This window comes from Temnothorax americanus, unplaced genomic scaffold, assembly GCF_048541705.1.
Source record: "Temnothorax americanus isolate GAGA-0224 unplaced genomic scaffold, ASM4854170v1 Scaffold23, whole genome shotgun sequence".
NCBI lineage: Eukaryota > Metazoa > Arthropoda > Insecta > Hymenoptera > Formicidae > Temnothorax > Temnothorax americanus.
Window position 1 is genome coordinate 61,692 of NW_027509371.1, and position 20,671 is coordinate 82,362.

The window sequence follows — 20,671 nt, forward strand, 5'->3', positions numbered from 1 at the left end:
TTTTGTGCCACCCGTAAGTCGCACGACTTTTGGCTGCAATGCCAATTTGTACGGGTCAATACTTCCCTCACAGAACAAACGGGTAATCTCTTGCCATATGTATTTAAATAGAAAATAAGACAATCTTTGACGAGAACTATCTTAAGAACCGACTATGAATACCGTCCATACTAGCGCGAAAATTCTCATTGAATATTTTGTGGAAAAAATAGTTGGTGATAAACAAGCTGCGCGTACATTGGTAGAGGTATGGAATGAAACAAGAAAACAAGGTAAGTTCATATAACATTCACGTATTTTTATTTCTTTATTCTTTATTCTTATTTTTTTGTGTATTTAAAATTTTAAAAATAGGATATAAAACATAAATATATATAAATGGAATAAATTACTTTTACTTCGCCAGTTAAATGATAAACAACAATGGAAATATTAATCGACTCTACTGGCCATTATAATCGCCAAGACAATACGACCACGATTTGGTTCGATTATCGTCATGTAATCTTTGATACTTATATATCATTTAAATAATTAAATTTATGGCGAAAAATATTACCTCAGCCAGGGCCAGTAGAGCTATGGTTCCACGAAGATCCAATTCCATTAAGAGTTGAATCTTCATAGAGCATAGAGCATAAGAGCATAATTAGTCATAGAGCATAATGATAGTGACGACGAGGACTATATTGTCGATAGTTCCAACAGCAATAGCGATTAAAAAAATTCTCGTGATTTATATTTATGTTTTATATTTTACTTTTAAGATTTTAAATACAAAAAAATAAGAATATAAAGAATAAAGAAATAAAAATACGTGAATGTTATATGAACTTACCTTGTTTCCTTGTTTCATTCTATATCTCTACCAATGTACGCGCAGTTTGTTTATCACAAACTATTTTTTCCACAAAATATTCGATGGGAATTTTTGCGCTAGTATGGACGGTATTCATAGTCGGTTCTTAAGATCGTTCCCGTCAAAGATTTTTTTATTTTCTATTTAAATACATGGCAAGAGATTACCCGTATGTTCTGTGAGGGAAGTATTGACCCGTTACAAATTGGCAGCCAAAAGTCGCGCGACTTACGGGTGGCACAAAAATTTTTGGTCAAGGCCAGCGATGGCAGCATTGTTTTTTTATGTTCAGTAATGTTCGAGCTACATTTCCAAAAAAAAAATCGGATGTTCTGTGAGGAAGGTACGGTACGAAAATATGTCACGTTTAAAGGTTGCTGCCATGGTTCCTGTCAAGGTGGGGGGTGGCAGCCTATTTTTTTATTAAAGTGCTTGACATCCTGAATCGATTGGCACAAGTTTCAGCCGGATGTTCTTTAAGGGGGTTTTATCTCAAAAAATCATACCGGAAGTGGCCCTTTTTTTAACACTTCAGTCAAGTTTCAGGGCATATAAAACCCGGCACAGGGTTAACCACTAAAAAAGCTATCTATTCGAGTAAAATTCAGCCAGATGTTTGATGAGGGAGGGTTTTGTGCAGCCGACTCTTGGACTATATGCCCTTAAAAACATCTGAAAACGATAAAATTTTGTTGATCAGTGTAATATACTTATTTCTACATAAAAAAGAATAATGTTTTTAAGGATTTATAATATGCATCTGGATCGTTTTCAATTATATGATATTAAAAATAACAAAGCCATGAAAATGTTTGAATTAATGAAAAATAATTTATAATTTTTGACATAAATTACGAGGAATGTTTTCGTTATATATGTATAATATTATGTACGTATATATGTAGATCCGGAAGTATGTTCCGGGACTTTTATTTTTGATATCGGTATATTCCGGGACATTTGGCAGTTTCCAGGACTGTCCTGGAAAAAATTGATGTTCTACGGCAATTTTCGGGACAGTTTTTTGAATCTGATTACATATATATGCGTTATATATTCCAGGACTGTACATTTCAAAAAACGTAAACAGTCCCGGAACATACCTCTGGACCTACATATATATGTAGGGTTACACAATTTTCTTGGATTCTGATATATCGTTTTTAAAAATTATTGGATTATATATTGCAAATCTCTTTAATTACGATTAATATATATACGATAATATAAACCAAATATTTTTCTTAATATGAAAATATATCTTAAAAAGGTTAGTTGCCATCACATTATTGCAGGGCTGGCGAGATATGGCGGCGAGAGAGAATGATTGCCAACTCTAAAAAGCATATTTTTCGACGCGTGAAATAAACGAGTTTTAGCAAATAAATATGAGGAATGTATTTAATTAGCTGTTTTTTAAGGTTTTAAATCGTTGTTTGTATAATTAAAATCAAAATACGTTGAAATGTGGCAATATTTACAAAAAAGTATTACTGACTAAATACTTAAAATCTCAGTGATTTAATATTGTCAATATTTATTTGGGAAATACTGGGAAAATACTGGTAGTGATATTATAGGTAGTGATTAATACTACACAGAACTACTGGTGCTTAGTATTGAATTACTCACCGATATTTCGATTTCCGGCGATATTTAACCGGCATAAAAAAAAATTATTTTTTTTTTCAAAATTTTATTACTATTTTATAACTAAATTTGTTTCTTAAGATGCAGTCCTATAATTATAAATATTTTCTCGTATTTAAAATAACACACTTACCTTGGTGGGATCGAACTCGGGACCTCTGGATCGTGAGCCAACTGCCTTACGTGGTAGACTACTTCTTAATTTGATGTAAGTGTTATAAATAGTCTACATGTGTCATAACCAGCACAAATATATAATTTTTCAAAAATCATCTTAAGAAACAAATTCAGTTTAAAAAGAGTAATAAAATTTTGAATTGGATATTTAAATGATATCTTTTCAATTTCAAAACTTGTACACTTTTATCACGACGAATTAGTACAGACCTTCATATAAAATGTATTTGTGCCTTACTTTTATTTCTTTTCTTTAATATTATCAGGAATTACACACACACACCCATTATAATGTTTCTATACAAATTGTAGTACTGGTCAGTGATTAATTTTACATGGAATCCTTAGTTCAGTACTTCAGTACTAACATTGAAATACTCATCAGTAATTCAACACAAGTATTTATTACACAAGTATTTTTCACCTAGTATTAAATGCTTTCTCATCAGAAATTTAATACTAAGTATTCAATACTCGTCCTGTATTAAATACTACTTTCATAAATTACTGACCAGTAATAAAATACTATGCAATACTTGGACCACAGTGATTCAAGTACTAATAAATACTTAATTTTAGTATTATTAATACACAAAATAAGTATTTATTACTAACCAGCTAGTAATACTTTTTTGTAAGGGATGCTGTTTTATTTTTACAATTTCTTGATAACTATATCAGTCTTCATAAAAGTCTTTCCTAAATATGTAAAGAATTAGTTGCATTTATTCTCATTAAATTCTTGTAATTTTTGATAGGCTTTCGAGAGTTACATTACAGGTGTCATAACATTTTTGCTACGTCACCCGTGTATAAGAGAGAGATGAGAGTTTATCAAGAGACACGGTAGTGTCTCGCGCCAAGTACACGCGGAGCGAGACCGACCGTGACTCTTTTACGCGACGCGACGGGTTGCGAGTACCCGAGATGTTGAGATCTCGATAACGAGTGAACGGATCAAGTTCTAAGTAGGCTTGATCGATAGCTTGGGGTCCAATTAGGGGGGGGTTTCTCTCATAATATTCCGCTACGTGCCCTACGAGCGGAGATATTGCGACGCAAAGTCCAAATGCGAAAATTTATTTTTAAGATACGTCGTCTCCGTCAACCGTTTTTCTTTATAACATACATGTAACAAACAGAGAACGTCACTTTCACTTTTTCGACACTGGCGGCTAGCGGCGTTAGTGTCGCAGTGCAGTGCAGTGCAGACAGTGCGTTCGTTTAAAGCGCTATCCTGTCAGTCAGTTCATCATCTGATCAGTTAACCTATCTCGATCGATCGAGAGACACGGTAGTACGCGCGGAGCGAGACCGATCGTGTGACTCTTTATTACGCGTCGCGAGGTAAGGTGCGACAACGCGCGCATACGCGCGTACGCGAAACGGCAGTAACACCGTAATCGTGCCGGCGATATACTGAATTGAATTGCTTTGTGCTTATCTAAAGATTTCGTATCCCTACATTGGGTGCGTTCAGCCGATACTTCGCTAGCCTAGCAATCGTGAGTAGTCGCTCGTTTTCGCTCGATTCCTCTCCTTTGACCCAATGGATTAAAAGGAGAGGAAACGAGCGACTGCTCACGATTGCTAGGCTAGCGGAGTATCGGCTGAACGCACCCATCTACTATCGCTGCCGGAAAAGAAGGTTCTCTACGCTTGGCAGAAAGTGACGACTGACACGTTCGATCCCGATTTCGTTGATCGCAGAAGAGCTCAACTCGAGGTACGTTTCCGATTTGCAATTAAAAAATTTTGTGCGATGAATGATATATAGGCTACGGTCAACGTGATACAAATGCTTTGGAGCGTTCTTCTTCTCCTTCTTTCTTCATTGAAAGAAAAGAGAAGAGGAATGCTTCGAAGCATTTGTAGTGTCACATTGACCGTAGCCATAATATCATATTAATACATTATTTTATTTTTTAGGTCAAGGATTGCCATTTAAAGCTGGTACGTTTGATGGGGCTGTCAGTATTTCTGCGCTTGTGGTTGTGCTATGCAAGCAATACTTTGCACAATCCTACAAGACGTTTATATCGTTTCTTATCAACGTTGTATGCATGTCTGTCAAGAAGCGCAAGAGCAGTGTTACAATTCTATCCAGAGAACGGTGAGAACAGGTTGTTGATATTATATATATCTTGATATATAGGCTACGGTCAACGTGATACAAATGCTCTGGAGCGTTCTTTGCACAATCCTACAAGACGTTTATATCGTTTCTTATCAACGTTGTATGCATGTCTGTCAAGAAGCGCAAGAGCAGTGTTACAATTCTATCCAGAGAACGGTGAACAGGTTGTTGATATTATATATATCTTGATATATAGGCTACGGTCAACGTGATACAAATGCTCTGGAGCGTTCTTCTTCTCCTTCTTTCTTCATTGAAAGAAAAGAGAAGAGGAATGCTTCGAAGCATTTGTAGTGTCACGTTGACCGTAGCCATAATATCATATTACCTCCTCGTCTTACTTTTTAGGTCAAGGATTGCCATTTAAAGCTGGTACGTTTGATGGGGCTGTCAGTATTTCTGCGCTTGTGGTTGTGCTATGCAAGCAAAACTTTGCACAATCCTACAAGACGTTTATATCGTTTCTTATCAACGTTGTATGCATGTCTGTCAAGAAGCGCAAGAGCAATGTTACAATTCTATCCAGAGAACGGTGAGAACAGGTTGTTGATATTATATATATCTTGATATATAGGCTACGGTCAACGTGATACAAATGCTCTGGAGCGTTCTTCTTCTCCTTCTTTCTTCATTGAAAGAAAAGAGAAGAGGAATGCTTCGAAGCATTTGTAGTGTCACGTTGACCGTAGCCATAATATCATATTAATACATTATTTTATTTTTTAGGTCAAGGATTGCCATTTAAAGCTGGTACGTTTGATGGGGCTGTCAGTATTTTTGCGCTTGTGGTTGTGCTATGCAAGCAAAACTTTGCACAATCCTACAAGACGTTTATATCGTTTCTTATCAACGTTGTATGCATGTCTGTCAAGAAGCGCAAGAGCAGTGTTACAATTCTATCCAGAGAACGGTGAGAACAGGTTGTTGATATTATATATATCTTGATATATAGGCTACGGTCAACGTAATACAAATGCTCTGGAGCGTTCTTCTTCTCCTTCTTTCTTCATTGAAAGAAAAGAGAAGAGGAATGCTTCGAAGCATTTGTAGTGTCACGTTGACCGTAGCCATAATATCATATTAATACATTATTTTATTTTTTAGGTCAAGGATTGCCATTTAAAGCTGGTACGTTTGATGGGGCTGTCAGTATTTCTGCGCTTGTGGTTGTGCTATGCAAGCAAAACTTTGCACAATCCTACAAGACGTTTATATCGTTTCTTATCAACGTTGTATGCATGTCTGTCAAGAAGCGCAAGAGCAGTGTTACAATTCTATCCAGAGAACGGTGAGAACAGGTTGTTGATATTATATATATCTTGATATATAGGCTACGGTCAACGTGATACAAATGCTCTGGAGCGTTCTTCTTCTTCTTCTTTCTTCATTGAAAGAAAAGAGAAGAGGAATGCTTCGAAGCATTTGTAGTGTCACGTTGACCGTAGCCATAATATCATATTAATACATTATTTTATTTTTAGATATAGGTCAAGGATTGCCATTTAAAGCTGGTACGTTTGATGGGGCTGTCAGTATTTCTGCGCTTGTGGTTGTGCTATGCAAGCAAAACTTTGCACAATCCTACAAAACGTTTATATCGTTTCTTATCAACGTTGTATGCATGTCTGTCAAGAAGCGCAAGAGCAGTGTTACAATTCTATCCACAGAACGGTGAACAGGTTGTTGATATTTTATATATATCTTGATATATAGGCTACGGTCAACGTGATACAAATGCTCTGGAGCGTTCTTCTTCTCCTTCTTTCTTCATTGAAAGAAAAGAGAAGAGGAATGCTTCGAAGCATTTGTAGTGTCACGTTGATCGTAGCCATAATATCATATTGATACATTATTTTATTTTTAGACGTAGCTGTTGATCCGTACAAAATTACCTTTTTAAAAAAAAGGTAAAAAAGAGCGCCAAGTACACGCATAATAGTGTATATGTATTATGTTGTTACCCTGTTATGTTGTTACCTCGAAAAAAACAAAGTGGTAGTATTATACCTCCAAATAGCTTTATCCTGTACATACTGTTTATACAATGCGTAATATACTACAAAAAGGCGTGATATCCGCACAAAATTACCTTTTTTAAAAAAAGGTAAAAAAAAAGGCGCCAAGTACACGTATAGTAGTGTATATGTTGTTACCTAAAAAAAAAAGAAAGTGGTAGTATTATACCTCGAAAAAACCTAAGTAACAAGTTTTAGATCTTTATATCTCGAAAAATCTCGAAAAAATCTAAGCAGTAGTATCTTTATTTCCGAAAAATTATAACCCAAGTGATACACGTCACAAAATTATGTCACCTTATCAAAAAGAAGAGTCGCGCTTCAAGTGATCTATTACAATTACAAAAAAGAAATGATATCTCTTTAAATTAGAGCGCCAATTACAGAAAGAACATGTATATTGCCTCAAAAAATAATTGTTGCACTACTTTGAAAAATCTTTACATTGTGTCAATTAGAAAAGAATGTATAATAACAATTTTATAAGATTAAAAAATTTTATTTAAATTTAACAAGGGAATACAAGATATTTAAATACAAAGTTATTTACATGTGTATTTTTTAATGGCCACAAAGAATTACAGAGGTAACAGTACAAAATAAAAATATTTTATTAAAATACATAAATTTTTCTTGTAAAAAAACTTGGCGCTGCTAGACTTTTTAAATAAATAAGGACAACAATAAATAAAAATAATTCAGAGAAGAATGCAATGGGAGTAATATTAAATAATTATCAGCGTGGATGTGGGAGTGAGTGATATGGGTGTGCGTGACTACGCGGACGGCGGATAATGCGGCTTATAATTAAGTATAGAATAAGTTTATTTATTTATTTAAAATTTCGAGGTTTAGCAGCGCCAAGTTTTTTTTACAAGAAAAATTTATGTATTTTAATAAAATATTTTTATTTTGTACTGTTACCTCTGTAATTCTTTGTGGCCATTAAAAAATACACATGTAAATAACTTTGTATTTAAATATCTTGTATTCTCTTGTTAAATTTAAATAAAATTTTTTAATCTTATAAAATTGTTATTATACATTCTTTTCTAATTGACACAATGTAAAGATTTTTCAAAGTAGTGCAACAATTATTTTTTGAGGCAATATACATGTTCTTTCTGTAATTGGCGCTCTAATTTAAAGAGATATCATTTTTTTTTTGTAATTGTAATAGATCACTTGAAGCGCGACTCTTCTTTTTGATAAGGTGACATAATTTTGTGACGTGTATCACTTGGGTTATAATTTTTCGGAAATAAATATACTACTGCTTAGATTTTTTCGAGATCGAATATATTCAATTGTATCGACTTAACTGGCCACAATTCAGTACAAAATTACGACGTTTCAGCCCTTGGTTTGGGCTCTTATCAAGTGTAAACTATAACATGACATATCATAAAATATTAAAAAGTCAATCTAACCATACGTAATAGAAATAACAAAAAAATGAAAAAATAAATAGTACCTAAATCATCTGTAAGAATCGTCGTTGAAATCACAAGACACCCGTAATGTATGAAATTATTCCAAAAAGGTCATAAAAGCTAAAAAGTAATGTGTGTTTAATAGTGATTAGATATAATGACAAAAATTAAAATAAAAATAAAAAATTATTACATGGCTTGTGTGTCCAATAATAAGATGTATTAGTAACTTTCAAAAACTCCGAATGTGACATGTTGTTCGTACGACAGCGATTGACCAACTGAGTAACGCACATTTTTAGAACCAAAAACAATGAGACCGTGAAATGAAAGGTTGTTGGAATGAACAATTATAAGAGTGATTTTAAGTTGACATAATGAGCCTATCACATATATAGGACTGAGATTTTCTGGTATATTAAATTTCTTAATTATATAGAACATTTCCGCAATTTTCCTCTTTCTTATGTTCTTTTTTTTATGTAGAATCTCTGGTTCCGTCCATTTGAAATCGTGTCCTTGTGACACGCGGTGTTTGCTGACGGAGTGATTAGTGATTACTATCGTGTTTAGTAATATCTCTCCTGTGTTCTTTAACTCTGGTTTCGAGATGACGTTTAGTCTGTCCAATGTAAGATGTATTACAATTATTGCAGTTTATTTTGTATACGATTTCTGTGTTCCTGGTAATAGTTAGTTTATCTTTACCTCTTTTGATAATGCTGTTCAGCTTTTTGGGAATTGTATGCAGAATATTCAGAGCGACATTATTAACAACCCGACCTAAATCTTCACTCACGCCCTTAATATACGGCAAGACAATGTGTCTCGATGCTTCGAATGCGCTATCACACAGTAAAAAATAAAATGTTAATTGTAACATTTTTCAAATGTCCCAGGAAGTCCACTCTAAATTTTGAGTTAAAATAACTCATTCATCGTGTGTTACTTGTTGACAAATTAGAAATGTTAACTTATTGACACTATATTTTACATTTTTATATATGTTCTTTTTTAACTTTAAGTATAATGTAAAAATAACTTGTAAAAAATGTCGATATAACATATTTGAATAAACAATAGTTATTTTAACTTAAGAGAAATGTTGTTTTGAACATTTGATTGTAGTAAATTTGATTATTTTGTATGTCAAAGTTTACGATTATTTGAGAAGATTTACTTTAACTTTTGTTTATGTTAAAATAACTTTAAGGCGTGTTGATATTTTGAAATAATTATGTTAAAAGAACTCAAAATAATATTCAATTTCTATAAATGACATACATAAATTGTTAAGTTATCACGTTGACATTAATATAACACATGAAAATGTTACGAAAATAATAACATAGCTGTTGTATGTTAATTTTACATTGAAATAATAGTCAAATCTTGGTAACACAAGAAAATTTTAACATTTAGACGCACGATTTTTTACTGTGCACCAGTATTCTTATTTGATTCTGTAGAGTCTTTGCGATTTTTTAGTGCAAACAATCTGTTTCTTATTTGTTTAATAATTATGTCAATAGGGAAGCAATTATTACTAAACACGATCGTAATCACTCCGTAGTTATCAAACACCGCGTATCACAGGGAAACGATTTCAAGTGGACCCAGAGTTTCTACATAAAAAAAAGAACATAAGAAAGGGGAAAATTGCGGAAATGTATCTTCTATATAAAGAAATTTAATAACAATATAAATTTGCAGAAAGATACAGAGAATCTCAGTTCTATATATGTGATAGGTTCATTATGTCAACTTGAACTCGCTCTTATAGTTGTTTATTTCAACAACCTTTCATTTCACGGTCTCATATTGTTTTTGATTGTAAAAATGTGCGTTACTTATTGTCAGTCGGTCGATCGGTCGATCGCTGTCGTACGAACATGTCACATTCGGCTATTTTTGTAATTTACTATACATTTTATTATTGGACACACAAGACATGTAATGATTTTTTATTTTTATTTTTATTTTTTTCATTATATCTAATCACTATTAACACATATTACTTTTTAGCTTTTATGACCTTTTTGGAATAATTTAATTCATACATTACGGATGACTTGTAATTTCAACGACGATGATTCTTACAGATGATTTAGGTACTATTTATTTTTTGGTCACTTCCATTACGTATGGTTAGATTGACTTTTTATTATTTTATGATATGTCATGTTATAGTTTACATTTGATAAGGACCCAAACCAAGGGCTGAAACGTCGTGATTTTGTACTGAATTGTGGCCAGTTAAAGTCAAAACAATTGAAATATATTTGTTAATCATCGTTAGCAAGTTACGAAATTGTTTATTTCTATAAAAGTTTATCTTCAATAATTAATTGCTCGACAACCATGCAGACAATTGTCTTCAACTTTGCCATGGACGACAGATTCCCATATAGACGAATATCCTCCATAAATTTGAACTAAATCTTATCATATTGATTTGAACAACCAATCTCCTTAACGTAAAAAAAAAATTATTACAATTATTCCACCGTCCATGATCGCTCGAACCAAGATCCGCCTTGTTAAAAAGATTTTCTTGAAATTCTCTTAAATTGTCGCTATTAGGAAATCGGCCAGCAATACCAGAGATTACGATTTCTTTTTCAGTATCGACGCTGATATACGAGATCGGTCGATTTATAGTATCTTTATTTTTTTGAAGCAGACAAATTTTACAACAACATATCATTATTTATTTTTTGAGAAAACAGACATAAATGTAAAATAAAGAAACTAATCAAATACAATTTAAAATTACATATACGTACTAATAGAATGTGGAAGCACCGTGGCAATTGAAACACTCAAGAGTAAAGTCGAAACTAAATATCTCCAATCCTCTATTTATTGCTTTTGTGTTACATGTATATTTATCATATACTTCTACATACATGATAATGATGAAGCCAATTGAAATTGTAATATTTGAATAGCAGACGCTTCCGTTACGATATATTTACCATACAATCGTGGAAATTATTGAGAAGTTTGTCGATACGTAACAGAATGAATTCAGAAAGAGAATATAAAAAAATTACTGTGTTACCATTTTGTGTTTGTGAGTATTATTATTGTGTGAGTTTTAGATATGTTGTGAAATGATTTAATTAAAAAAATAAAACAATTGTTATTTTAATATTTGATATGTAAGATATAATTATTATTTATATTATTATACAAGATATCTTCACGTAAGTGTATGAACTAACATAGTTAAAACATTCTAAGTTTATTGAAAGAAATTGTTCTTTATATATTTTACATCAATTATTTTCAATTTTATAGAGATATATAAGCTAGAATATATGCTGGCAAGCGTAAATTTACTTATTGTACGAAACTTGCACGCATACACGCACACATTGTATTTGTCCTAATTTTGATTTTATTTGGATTTTTTTCACTAATTAAATATTCAATATATTAACTTACAAGTTATAGCCTGCCTAAATAATAAACTAAACTTTAAAACTAATTCGAAGATACAAATATACGTTTTTTATTCTCGCGTTCTCAAACTCTGGTGAGTGTGTGACTTTACTTCTCTTTGTCCTGACTGTTATTTCTGTTTTGATTATATCACAAACTGTGATTATTAATCAAGTTTTACTTACATTTTTTCGTGGAAAGTTTCACTGCTAATTATTCTTTGATTTTGACTGTTAGCACATAGCTGAAGACGACTTAAAACAGAACCGAAACGTCCGATGTATTATAATTATGTATCTTCTTAGTTATTAAAGGTTGATATAACGTTAACTTACGCACTGTTGACCGTGTCCCAAATCTTTTTACTTGCTACTTGTTAATTTCATTATCGAGTTCTTAATTACTTATCCATTTATTTTAATATAAATATATTATAATTATTTTGCATCGTATTCTGCGCATGCTATCGTGTACTGACCTAACACATTGGAATATTTTTGTTCAAATTTTATTTAAACACATATACATAATTCACGCGTACAATCTAATATATATAAAGGAAGATGTCCTGACTGACTCACTGACTCACTCACTCATCAACGCCCAGCCTAAACCCCTGAACCAAATTTAAAAAAAAGTATATGAAATAGGGGTAGAATTTTCCGGGGAGTGCCACTATGTGTATAGTTTTTTGTTGCCGATTTTCTGAAAACCGGTTTTTCTAATTTTTCTAATTTTTCGAGAAATAATTCACTGAATCTCAAAGATTTATAGATCAAACAGGGGCAGAATTTTCCGGGGAGTGCTATAAAGTGTATAATTTTTTGTTACCGATTTTTTTGGAAACCGGTACGGAAATTTTTTCAATTTTTCGGGAATTTATTGACTAAATCTTAAAGAAGTAGGGGTAGAATTTTACGAGGAGCGCCCCGGTTTTTTTAATTTTTCCAATTTTTCGGGAAATAATTGATTGAATCTCAAAATTATACATGAAGTAGGGGTAGAATTTCCCCGGGACTGCTATAAAGTATATAATTTTTTGTTGCCGATTTTTTTGGAACGGGAGAGAGAGAGAGAGAGAGAGAGAGAGAGAGAGAGAGAGAGAGAGAGAGAGAGAGAGAGAGAGAGAGAGAGAGAGACTATTTGCGTGTTTTAATACACATGTTCTCCGGGGCGAAGTTCGGCGGGGCATGCTAGTATATGTATAAATGAGTATTGATTTTAATTTTAGACATTGTCATGTCTACTTTGCATAATGTATTCATGCATTTACGCATTCACAATAGGAATAATATCCGCTAAACTTTGATATCTGATGCACATGTAAAATCATTGTCAATTATCAAGCAATATCAAGTAAACAGGAAGATCAACTAACTACGTCAATGCATAAATGTTAAAGTGCTATGTATACCAAGTTTGTCTGGAACTTTCTGTCAAGCTTTTGAGTAAAATATCTTTGAAACTTAACCAGCTTTCTGATAATTTAAGGGCATTTTTCTGACATAATATCGATATAAGCTGTCAATTGCAAGCTGTTTAACCAGTCCGAATAAAATTAGTGCAGTTAATTCCGAAATTTCGATTACGTAAAAAATAATATTTTTTGCGTTCTAGTTTCAATTTTAGTCATATCAACACATTTAGTGATTTTGTCCTTCAAAAGGTTTTTAGAATGTCTACTGTTTAAATATTAAGAGAAAGAGAAATAGAGAGAGTCAAGTAATCAAAAACTATATCGAGAAGTCGAGCGAGAGTACGAGCGGGTATTATGTGAGGCATTTCTATCGGTTGAAGTTGCGTACGCGCAGACACACGTTATTCTGTTTCAATCGGCATGGTCCGAACGATCGCGCGAGTTTCATATTTTTTCTGAAGCGTTTTACCATGACGACGCTATAATTTCAATTAAACAGTATTCATTTTTATGGTGCATTTTCATTCTCATAAAGTATTCGGTATTTATTGGATGTGAAAACGCATACTGTGACGAAATACAAATAAGTTCGAGAAAACCACTAAAGAACGAATTACAATTCACTGGAAAGGATTGGAAACGTGGAACAATACCCATTAGAGGAACAGTCATACTCATTCTTTTATTTCTATCCAACAGACAGATATTTCTCTGGTTACTCTTTCTGAAATATTGGTATGTAATTCTTTGGGGTATTTCCGGCCTGGTCTATTCTCGTCCTGCTATCTTTTTCATACTGGTGACAGATATGTCTAGAATCTCTTGAAGGATACAATAGCAAGGACGTGCTGGAAATACACGATTCTCTCTTGGTTTCTTATCTCTGGTTAATAACTCTGGATAGCGGGATTGTATGTTACGATTTCCGCGAGAGAATATCTCTACTGAAAAGACTCTAAATATATTAATTAAAAGGATATCTTGGATCAAGGAAATCCTTAACCTATTATTTCTAGGAACCTACGTAATAATAACAAGGTATGTTATCTCCATTTTCCGGGGATTTATCACATCAGATTTCTTTACATCAAGCCCTGTCTGTAGAATCTTGTTATATCATCGTCTACAACCGCCATCTTGAAAGATCTTTCATCTGAAGAAACTCAAATCATGTTGTCAAGATACTCATACTTTGATAGAAGCGTCTTAAATAATACTCACAATAACTTCCAAATAAGATTACTCTCTCAATTGATTCTCAAAAGACTTCTTGTATAATTCTTGATTTCATCAAGTCATAGCTAATGGATTTTGCATTCAGATATATTAATATTTTAATACTTTAATAAAGGTTTGACTAAATACTTAAAGAGCTGTCAAGTAGTCATGAAATTTGCATATATATGAAAAGGATACTAATTATTTACGTTAAAAGATGTGAAACTTTAATCTTTCGAAATATTATTTTGAACGTCTTATTTATACAAATAAATGTATTTTAATATGTTAGTTTTAAGAAATAATTGTTGATTAGAAGGTCATTATCTAACTCTTAATATTAAATTCCTTAATATTCATAAAGAAATATGTATTGAAATCTGTTGAATATCGCCAGTAGTTATTGGAAGTGGTTTCAAAGGTATACGACAAACCTCGAGATGCGTGTTTTATGCACGATTCCTGTTTTATTAATTGATTCACGTGACAGAAGTAGGCTTTGATCGTATCGAGTCGATGGTCGAATACAGAGTGATATAAGGGCATGTATAATGTACTTTTAGAGAGTCGTGTGAATGCTACATAGTATATGATCAATATGGTAGAACAATATGGTGGATCAATAGGCGGAAAAATTGAATATCTTAACACGCCCTCTCAATTTGAACGCTACTAACAATTTTTGGCAAACAAAAAGGCAAGGGAAATCCTTAGATCCATGTAAGCCTGCATTCCCATGCACAGTTCCAATGTCCATCCTTTGGCAGAGCCTTGGTGAGGTAGTCGGCCACCATCTGATTTGTAGGTTCATGCTCCCGCTTCATGAGACCATTTGCGATCACTTCCCTTATGAAGTGATACCTTATGTCAATATATTTTGTTCGTGCCCAGGTGGTACATGTGGTCATTGGCCAGGTATTGAGCTCCACGATTATCAACATAAAGTGTGCCATCTGAAGTGTGCCATCTGAAGTGTGCCATCTGAAGTGTGCCATCAGCCATCTGAAAAAGACCTAACTCCTTGAGTAAACTCTGCAGAAATATACCTTTTTTAACAGCCTCTGTCATGCTGATGTACTCAGCCTCGGTCGACGAAAGTGCAACGGTCCGTTGCTTTTGTGATTTCCAAGAAATGGCACCGTCTCTGAGTAGATAAACATATCCCGTATAAGATCGTCTGTCCACACTGCATCCACCCCAGTCGGCATCCGAGTATCCAATCAAGTTTTTGTTGGTTCTCTTATACGACAATCCGAGATCAAATGTACTGGCAAGGTATCTCAATACTCGCCTTGCGGAGATCCAATTCTCCTTACTAGGATTTATATTAAATTGAGCCAATTTCGACACAGTGTTGGCTATGTCAGGCCTTGTACAAGTAGACATGTACATTAGAGCACCTATCAATTTACGATAGGGGTAAAACTCCTTAATCGGGGTGGATAATTCTTCCTTTGGTCTCTTTGAGTTGATCTCTGAAGGGGTAGTCACTGGATTAGAAGCTTCCATGCCATATCTTGTAAATAAGTCAATGGTGTATTTCTTCTGAGAAACGGTTATTTCATTCTTCTTTTGATAAATTTCCAAGTCAAGGCAGTTCTTGGCCAAGCCAAGATTCTTTATCTGAAACTCGTCCATTAATTGTTGCTTTATCTCACTTACTCAGTCATCATCACTGGAAGCAATTAAAATGTCATCTACATAAATCAACAGCAACAATATCTTTCCATTACAATGTGCTTGATATAAACATGGTTCTCCTTTGGTGGAAACCAAACCCATCTTCTTCAACTTGTTATTCAGGCGTTTATTCCATTGCCTGCCTGCTTGACGTAATCCGTATAAAGCTTTATTGAGTCTACAGGCATTACCACCTAATTTTAATTCACTCAACAATCTCTCAGCTCGTCTCTTCACAACAGGGTTGGTGGCTTTCTCGGTCACTAACCTTTCAAGTGAGATCTTCAGCATATCCGGCACGTCAATAATTACCTCTTCATCCAAATAGCCATTTTGAAAAGCAGTAACGACATCGAACTGCCAAACCTTTGAGTCATATTCTGCAGACAGAGCCAATAAGAGTTTGATGGATTTCATTCGTGCAACAGGTGCAAAGGTCTGATGATAATAATCAATACCATATTTTTGACTATATCCTATTGTAACGATACGAGCCTTTCGGCGAGAAATAGATCCATCTGGATTATATTTATTTGTCAGCATAACTCGACAACCGATTGTCTTCTGATCTTCCTGCTTTTTGATGATTTTAAAGGTATCATTCTTGATTAAGCTTTCTACTTCAGCTACAATGGCATTAATCCATTCAGATTTCTCATCACTGGACAAGGCATCATCAAGGGACATCTCAGCAACTCCAGCAAAGCTGGCCTCTGGGTCAGATTGTGAATCAACGAAGACGTCATCATCACCTTCGACCTCATCCGGCAAACCAGCATCATCGTGATCAATGGTACTTGTTCTATAAAGTTTTCTGGGTCTTCCTGGTCTACCTGTACGTAATAAACGTGGTCGACCTGGAGCACGTTTAAAGAACTCGTCTCTAACAGCATTGTTCTCTTGAATTGGAGTTCCTCTCTGTACTGGCGTACATGGTGTTCTCAGCACACTTCCTTGCCAATCCTGCGGTGCAGCTTCAATATCCGTCTCTTCTTCACCTGGATTTACAAGGAGAGTATCATCTACTTTAGGTGTACTTGAATCTACCACGACTTTCTTTGAATACTCAGGTATTTGGAGTAACTCACAAATCTCTTGTTTATCAGTTGAATCTACACGTGAATCTTCCAAGAATTTAATATTTCTGCTAATTATAGCCTTCTTCTCATTAGGTAACCAAACTATGTAACCTTTCGTCTCACGCGGATAACCAATAAATATACCCTTCATAGATCTAGGCGCAAACTTATCTTTGTTAGGGGTTTTATCAAGGACAAAAACTTCTGCTCCAAAAGTCCTTAAATGAGTAATGTCCATAGAATCGCTTGTCTATTTCTCATATGGAGACATACCGTTCAAGGTACTCGTTGGGCAGCGATTTCTTATATAAGGGACAGTTACTATAGCGTCAGACCAAAAACTTGCAGGCAATCCAGACTTAAGGAGGTTCGATGGCTACAACAAAATGCAGAGGGTTTCATGAAATTTTAATATGTTGTTCTGGAATGCAAAATAGAATTATGTGAATTTTTTAAGAATTTTTCACCGTCCCGTTTTAAAAAAAATTTTCTCAAAGAATTTAAAAAGTACAATTTTTGGATTAGATTCTTTTCAAAACGGGACGGTGAAAAATTCCCAAAAAATTCACATAATTTTATTTTACATTCCAGAACAACATATTAAAATTTCATGAAACTGGCTGCATTTTTAACATAGGTTTTTATGGGAATTGATACATTGCATATACCTTTAGAATGAAATAAGTGCAAGAAAAAATGCAAATGATAAGAAAAGAAAAATATGCACATGTAACTTAATAATTTACAAATAAATGAGCGAAAAAAAGGGGAAGGTTACCGCACATTTCGTAGAAAAATTAATTATTAAAGCATAAATTGCTTGATTTTTCGTCTGCTAGACTGCCACGGTCGTGAACGACGTGAACAGCAGCACGCATTATACGCACGCGGCGACCAATCAGAGCAATCCCCTTCATTCCCACTACTTCAAACGCTAGTGCGCTGTTTCCAGAACCCCCGCGTCCCACTACTCCCTCCGATGAAGCCATCGAACCTCCTTAATTAAAAGGCATCGCGCCATATCCAATAGGGTGCGATTCATGCGCTCCGCTAAGCCATTTTGTTGCGGCGTGCGAGCAACAGAATATCTCCGTTCAATCCCATTGATTGCCACCAGCGATTCCAATCCAGTATTGCAATATTCCTTGCTTCTGTCAGATTGCATGACTTTTATCTTTATTCTAGTCTGATTCTCCACTAAATGTTTGTACATGTTAAATGCCTCGGTTACTCCACTCTTCTGTTTGAGGAAATATACCTCGCACCATTGAGAGCTTTCGTTTATAAAAGTAACAAACCATCTAGCACCGTTTAGAGACTGTACACGTAGTGGGCCAACAACGTCGCTGTGCACTATTTTTAATAATTCTGTGCACTTAGGATTTCCTTTAGGGAATGGTAAGGCAGTCATCTTCCCCTTTAAGCATATTTCACATCGCTTCAAACCATCAATTTCCACCTTTGATGGTAAAGACAGTTCTTGATCGGTCATAACCTTGAACAAATCCTTGGCATTCAAATGTCCAAGACGATTGTGCCAAATCCAGATAGCAGAGGTAGTCTGAGATTCTTCTGAAATACCGGTGTAATCATTATCTTCTTTGATTATGTACAAGTCGCCTTGACGTACTGCCTCCATTTTAATTGTTCTCTTTTGATCTACAACCACGGCAGAATCGTTTCTAAAAATTATCGATCCACCTTTATCTACAATTTTTGCAACAGACATTAGATTGGTTCTTAGATCTGGAACAAATAAAGTATTTTGAAGTTCAATTAATCTATGACCATATGAGTGTTTGAAACAGGCAGTTTTACTGCTCTCTTTCTTTCAACAGTAGTTGAAGCTTTACTCGCTAAACTGAGTCTGCCTCTCCTCGACGAATCAAGTGAACTGAAAAGACTCTTATCTTCGCACAAATGAGCTGTACACCCGCTATCCAGGATCCAACCACGTGACTTCGTAGGGTGGCTCGAAATCTGATGACTTCCATGAAAAACAGTATGACAAGCCAAGTATGAATCATCCACAGCATGGGCACTTGGCTTATTTGTAAGCATTACAGCTAAGTTTTTCTTAGATTTATCAGGCATCTCAAAGCTATTACAGGTTGGACAACTTGTAAACTTGTAACCAGGCAAACCACATTTGTAACAGTGAATTCCTGATTTATTCTCTGAGTCTTTATCTTTATTACCGACAGATAACTGACTTCTCACCTTCTTCCGTTTCGTACGAGGCTTCTCTCCTTGCTTTACTGCCAGTCCTCCAACGACATTACCGACAGATGACTGAGCTCGAATATCATATTCTTCTTGTATCTTAACCTTAAGAGCATCAACAGGCGGAAGCTCGTTTCGTGACTCAATATAGCGACCCTGAAATTGTCAAATGTAGGTGGCAAGCTGTACAAAAGCATTATGGATAGTATAAATCACCATTTATCTCGACCTCCATGGCAGATAACTTATCGACAGCATCAAAGAATTTGGCCATGTGGTCCCTGACATCCTCGCCATCAGACATACGTTGCAGAATTAGCTGCTTAAGAAGTATTTGTTTTTTTGGCTGGACCTCGAGACGCATAAATAGATTCTAATTTAAGCCAAACCTCGCGAGAAGTTTTCAAATTGCGTACCTGAGGAAGTTGAGAAGGATGGATCGATAATATTAATTCCGATCTAGCTTTCCTGTCAGCTCTCTTCCACATTTCTCGAGCTACCGCATTGGCTGAAACAGATGCCGTATCCGCATTTGGAGCTACTACTGGAAGAGCCGTATCACCGTTGACATATTCCCACAAATCACCTTTTATCAATAATGCCTCAATCTGCATTCTCCATGTGTCATAATTATTTTTTGATAAAGGCTCGATCGAGTCCCGTTAATCGTAACACCAGACATGTCTCAGTTAATATAATTCAACACGTGGTGACTTTTAACATTGAAATCGAAGATCGCTTTAACTTCCCAAAATAAACGCTCCTGGACCCCTATTCTGTAACTCGTAACGACAGTGTCGATATCGTTACGTTGTCGTTGCGCAGGTATACTATATGGAAAAAATGCTGCGCAACGACGATATAATGATACCGACACTGTCGTTAGAGTTACAGAATAAGGCTTCTGGGCCCATAACCTGTTGAATATCGCCAGTAGTTATTGGAAGTGGTTTCAAAGGTATACGACAAACCTCGAGATGCGTGTTTTATGCACGATTCCTGTTTTATTAATTGATTCACGTGATAGAAGTAGGCTTTGATCGTATCGAGTCGATGGTCGAATACAGAGTGATATAAGGGCATGTATGTACTCTTAGAGAGTCGTGTGAATGCTACATAGGCTGGGTTCCACTTATCGCTCACAACGCTCGCGAGCATCATTTCGTCCTTGTTTAACATTTGACAAACAACAAGGATGAAATGATTCCACGAGCGTTGCGAGCGATAAGTGGAACGCACCCTAAGCTTAGTTCTAAGGGTACTTTATCGTTATCTATTTTTGTCCCAAAGTTGATAAAACACCTATGTATTCTTTTCCATTAAAGTGAAGTTGTTT

At 34.7% G+C, this 20,671-nt stretch overlaps 1 protein-coding gene across 7 annotated transcripts; it reads left to right on the top strand.

Annotated features, from left to right (window-relative positions):
• The first annotated feature begins 3,496 nt into the window (after positions 1 to 3,496).
• LOC143898435 (uncharacterized) lies at positions 3,497 to 7,810 on the top strand. Of its 7 annotated transcripts, XM_077407907.1 has the most exons (7): positions 3,497 to 4,033; positions 4,332 to 4,412; positions 4,616 to 4,809; positions 5,172 to 5,355; positions 5,550 to 5,733; positions 5,928 to 6,111; positions 6,305 to 7,270. In XM_077407907.1, the coding sequence occupies exons 4-7, from the start codon at positions 5,242 to 5,244 to the stop codon at positions 6,327 to 6,329; spliced, it is 507 nt and encodes a 168-aa protein (XP_077264033.1). In that variant the 5' UTR covers positions 3,497 to 4,033; positions 4,332 to 4,412; positions 4,616 to 4,809; positions 5,172 to 5,241; the 3' UTR covers positions 6,330 to 7,270. The 7 variants fall into 7 exon arrangements, 5 of the variants coding, with proteins under 5 accessions (XP_077264033.1, XP_077264038.1, XP_077264036.1 ...); XM_077407912.1 differs by lacking the exon at positions 3,497 to 4,033 and having other exon boundaries at positions 4,217 to 4,809; positions 6,311 to 7,267; XR_013257204.1 differs by lacking the exons at positions 3,497 to 4,033; positions 4,332 to 4,412; positions 4,616 to 4,809 and adding an exon at positions 4,848 to 4,979 and having other exon boundaries at positions 5,928 to 6,121; positions 6,311 to 7,276.
• The last annotated feature ends 12,861 nt before the right edge of the window (positions 7,811 to 20,671 follow it).

Bases quoted from the DNA above. Each gene is read 5' to 3' on its own strand.
- LOC143898435 (XM_077407907.1), top strand. From the start codon at position 5,242: ATGCAAGCAAAACTTTGCACAATCCTACAAGACGTTTATATCGTTTCT. The intron at 5,356-5,549 runs GTGAGAACAGGT...TTTATTTTTTAG, and splicing joins ACAATTCTATCCAGAGAACG to GTCAAGGATTGCCATTTAAA. The intron at 5,734-5,927 runs GTGAGAACAGGT...TTTATTTTTTAG, and splicing joins ACAATTCTATCCAGAGAACG to GTCAAGGATTGCCATTTAAA.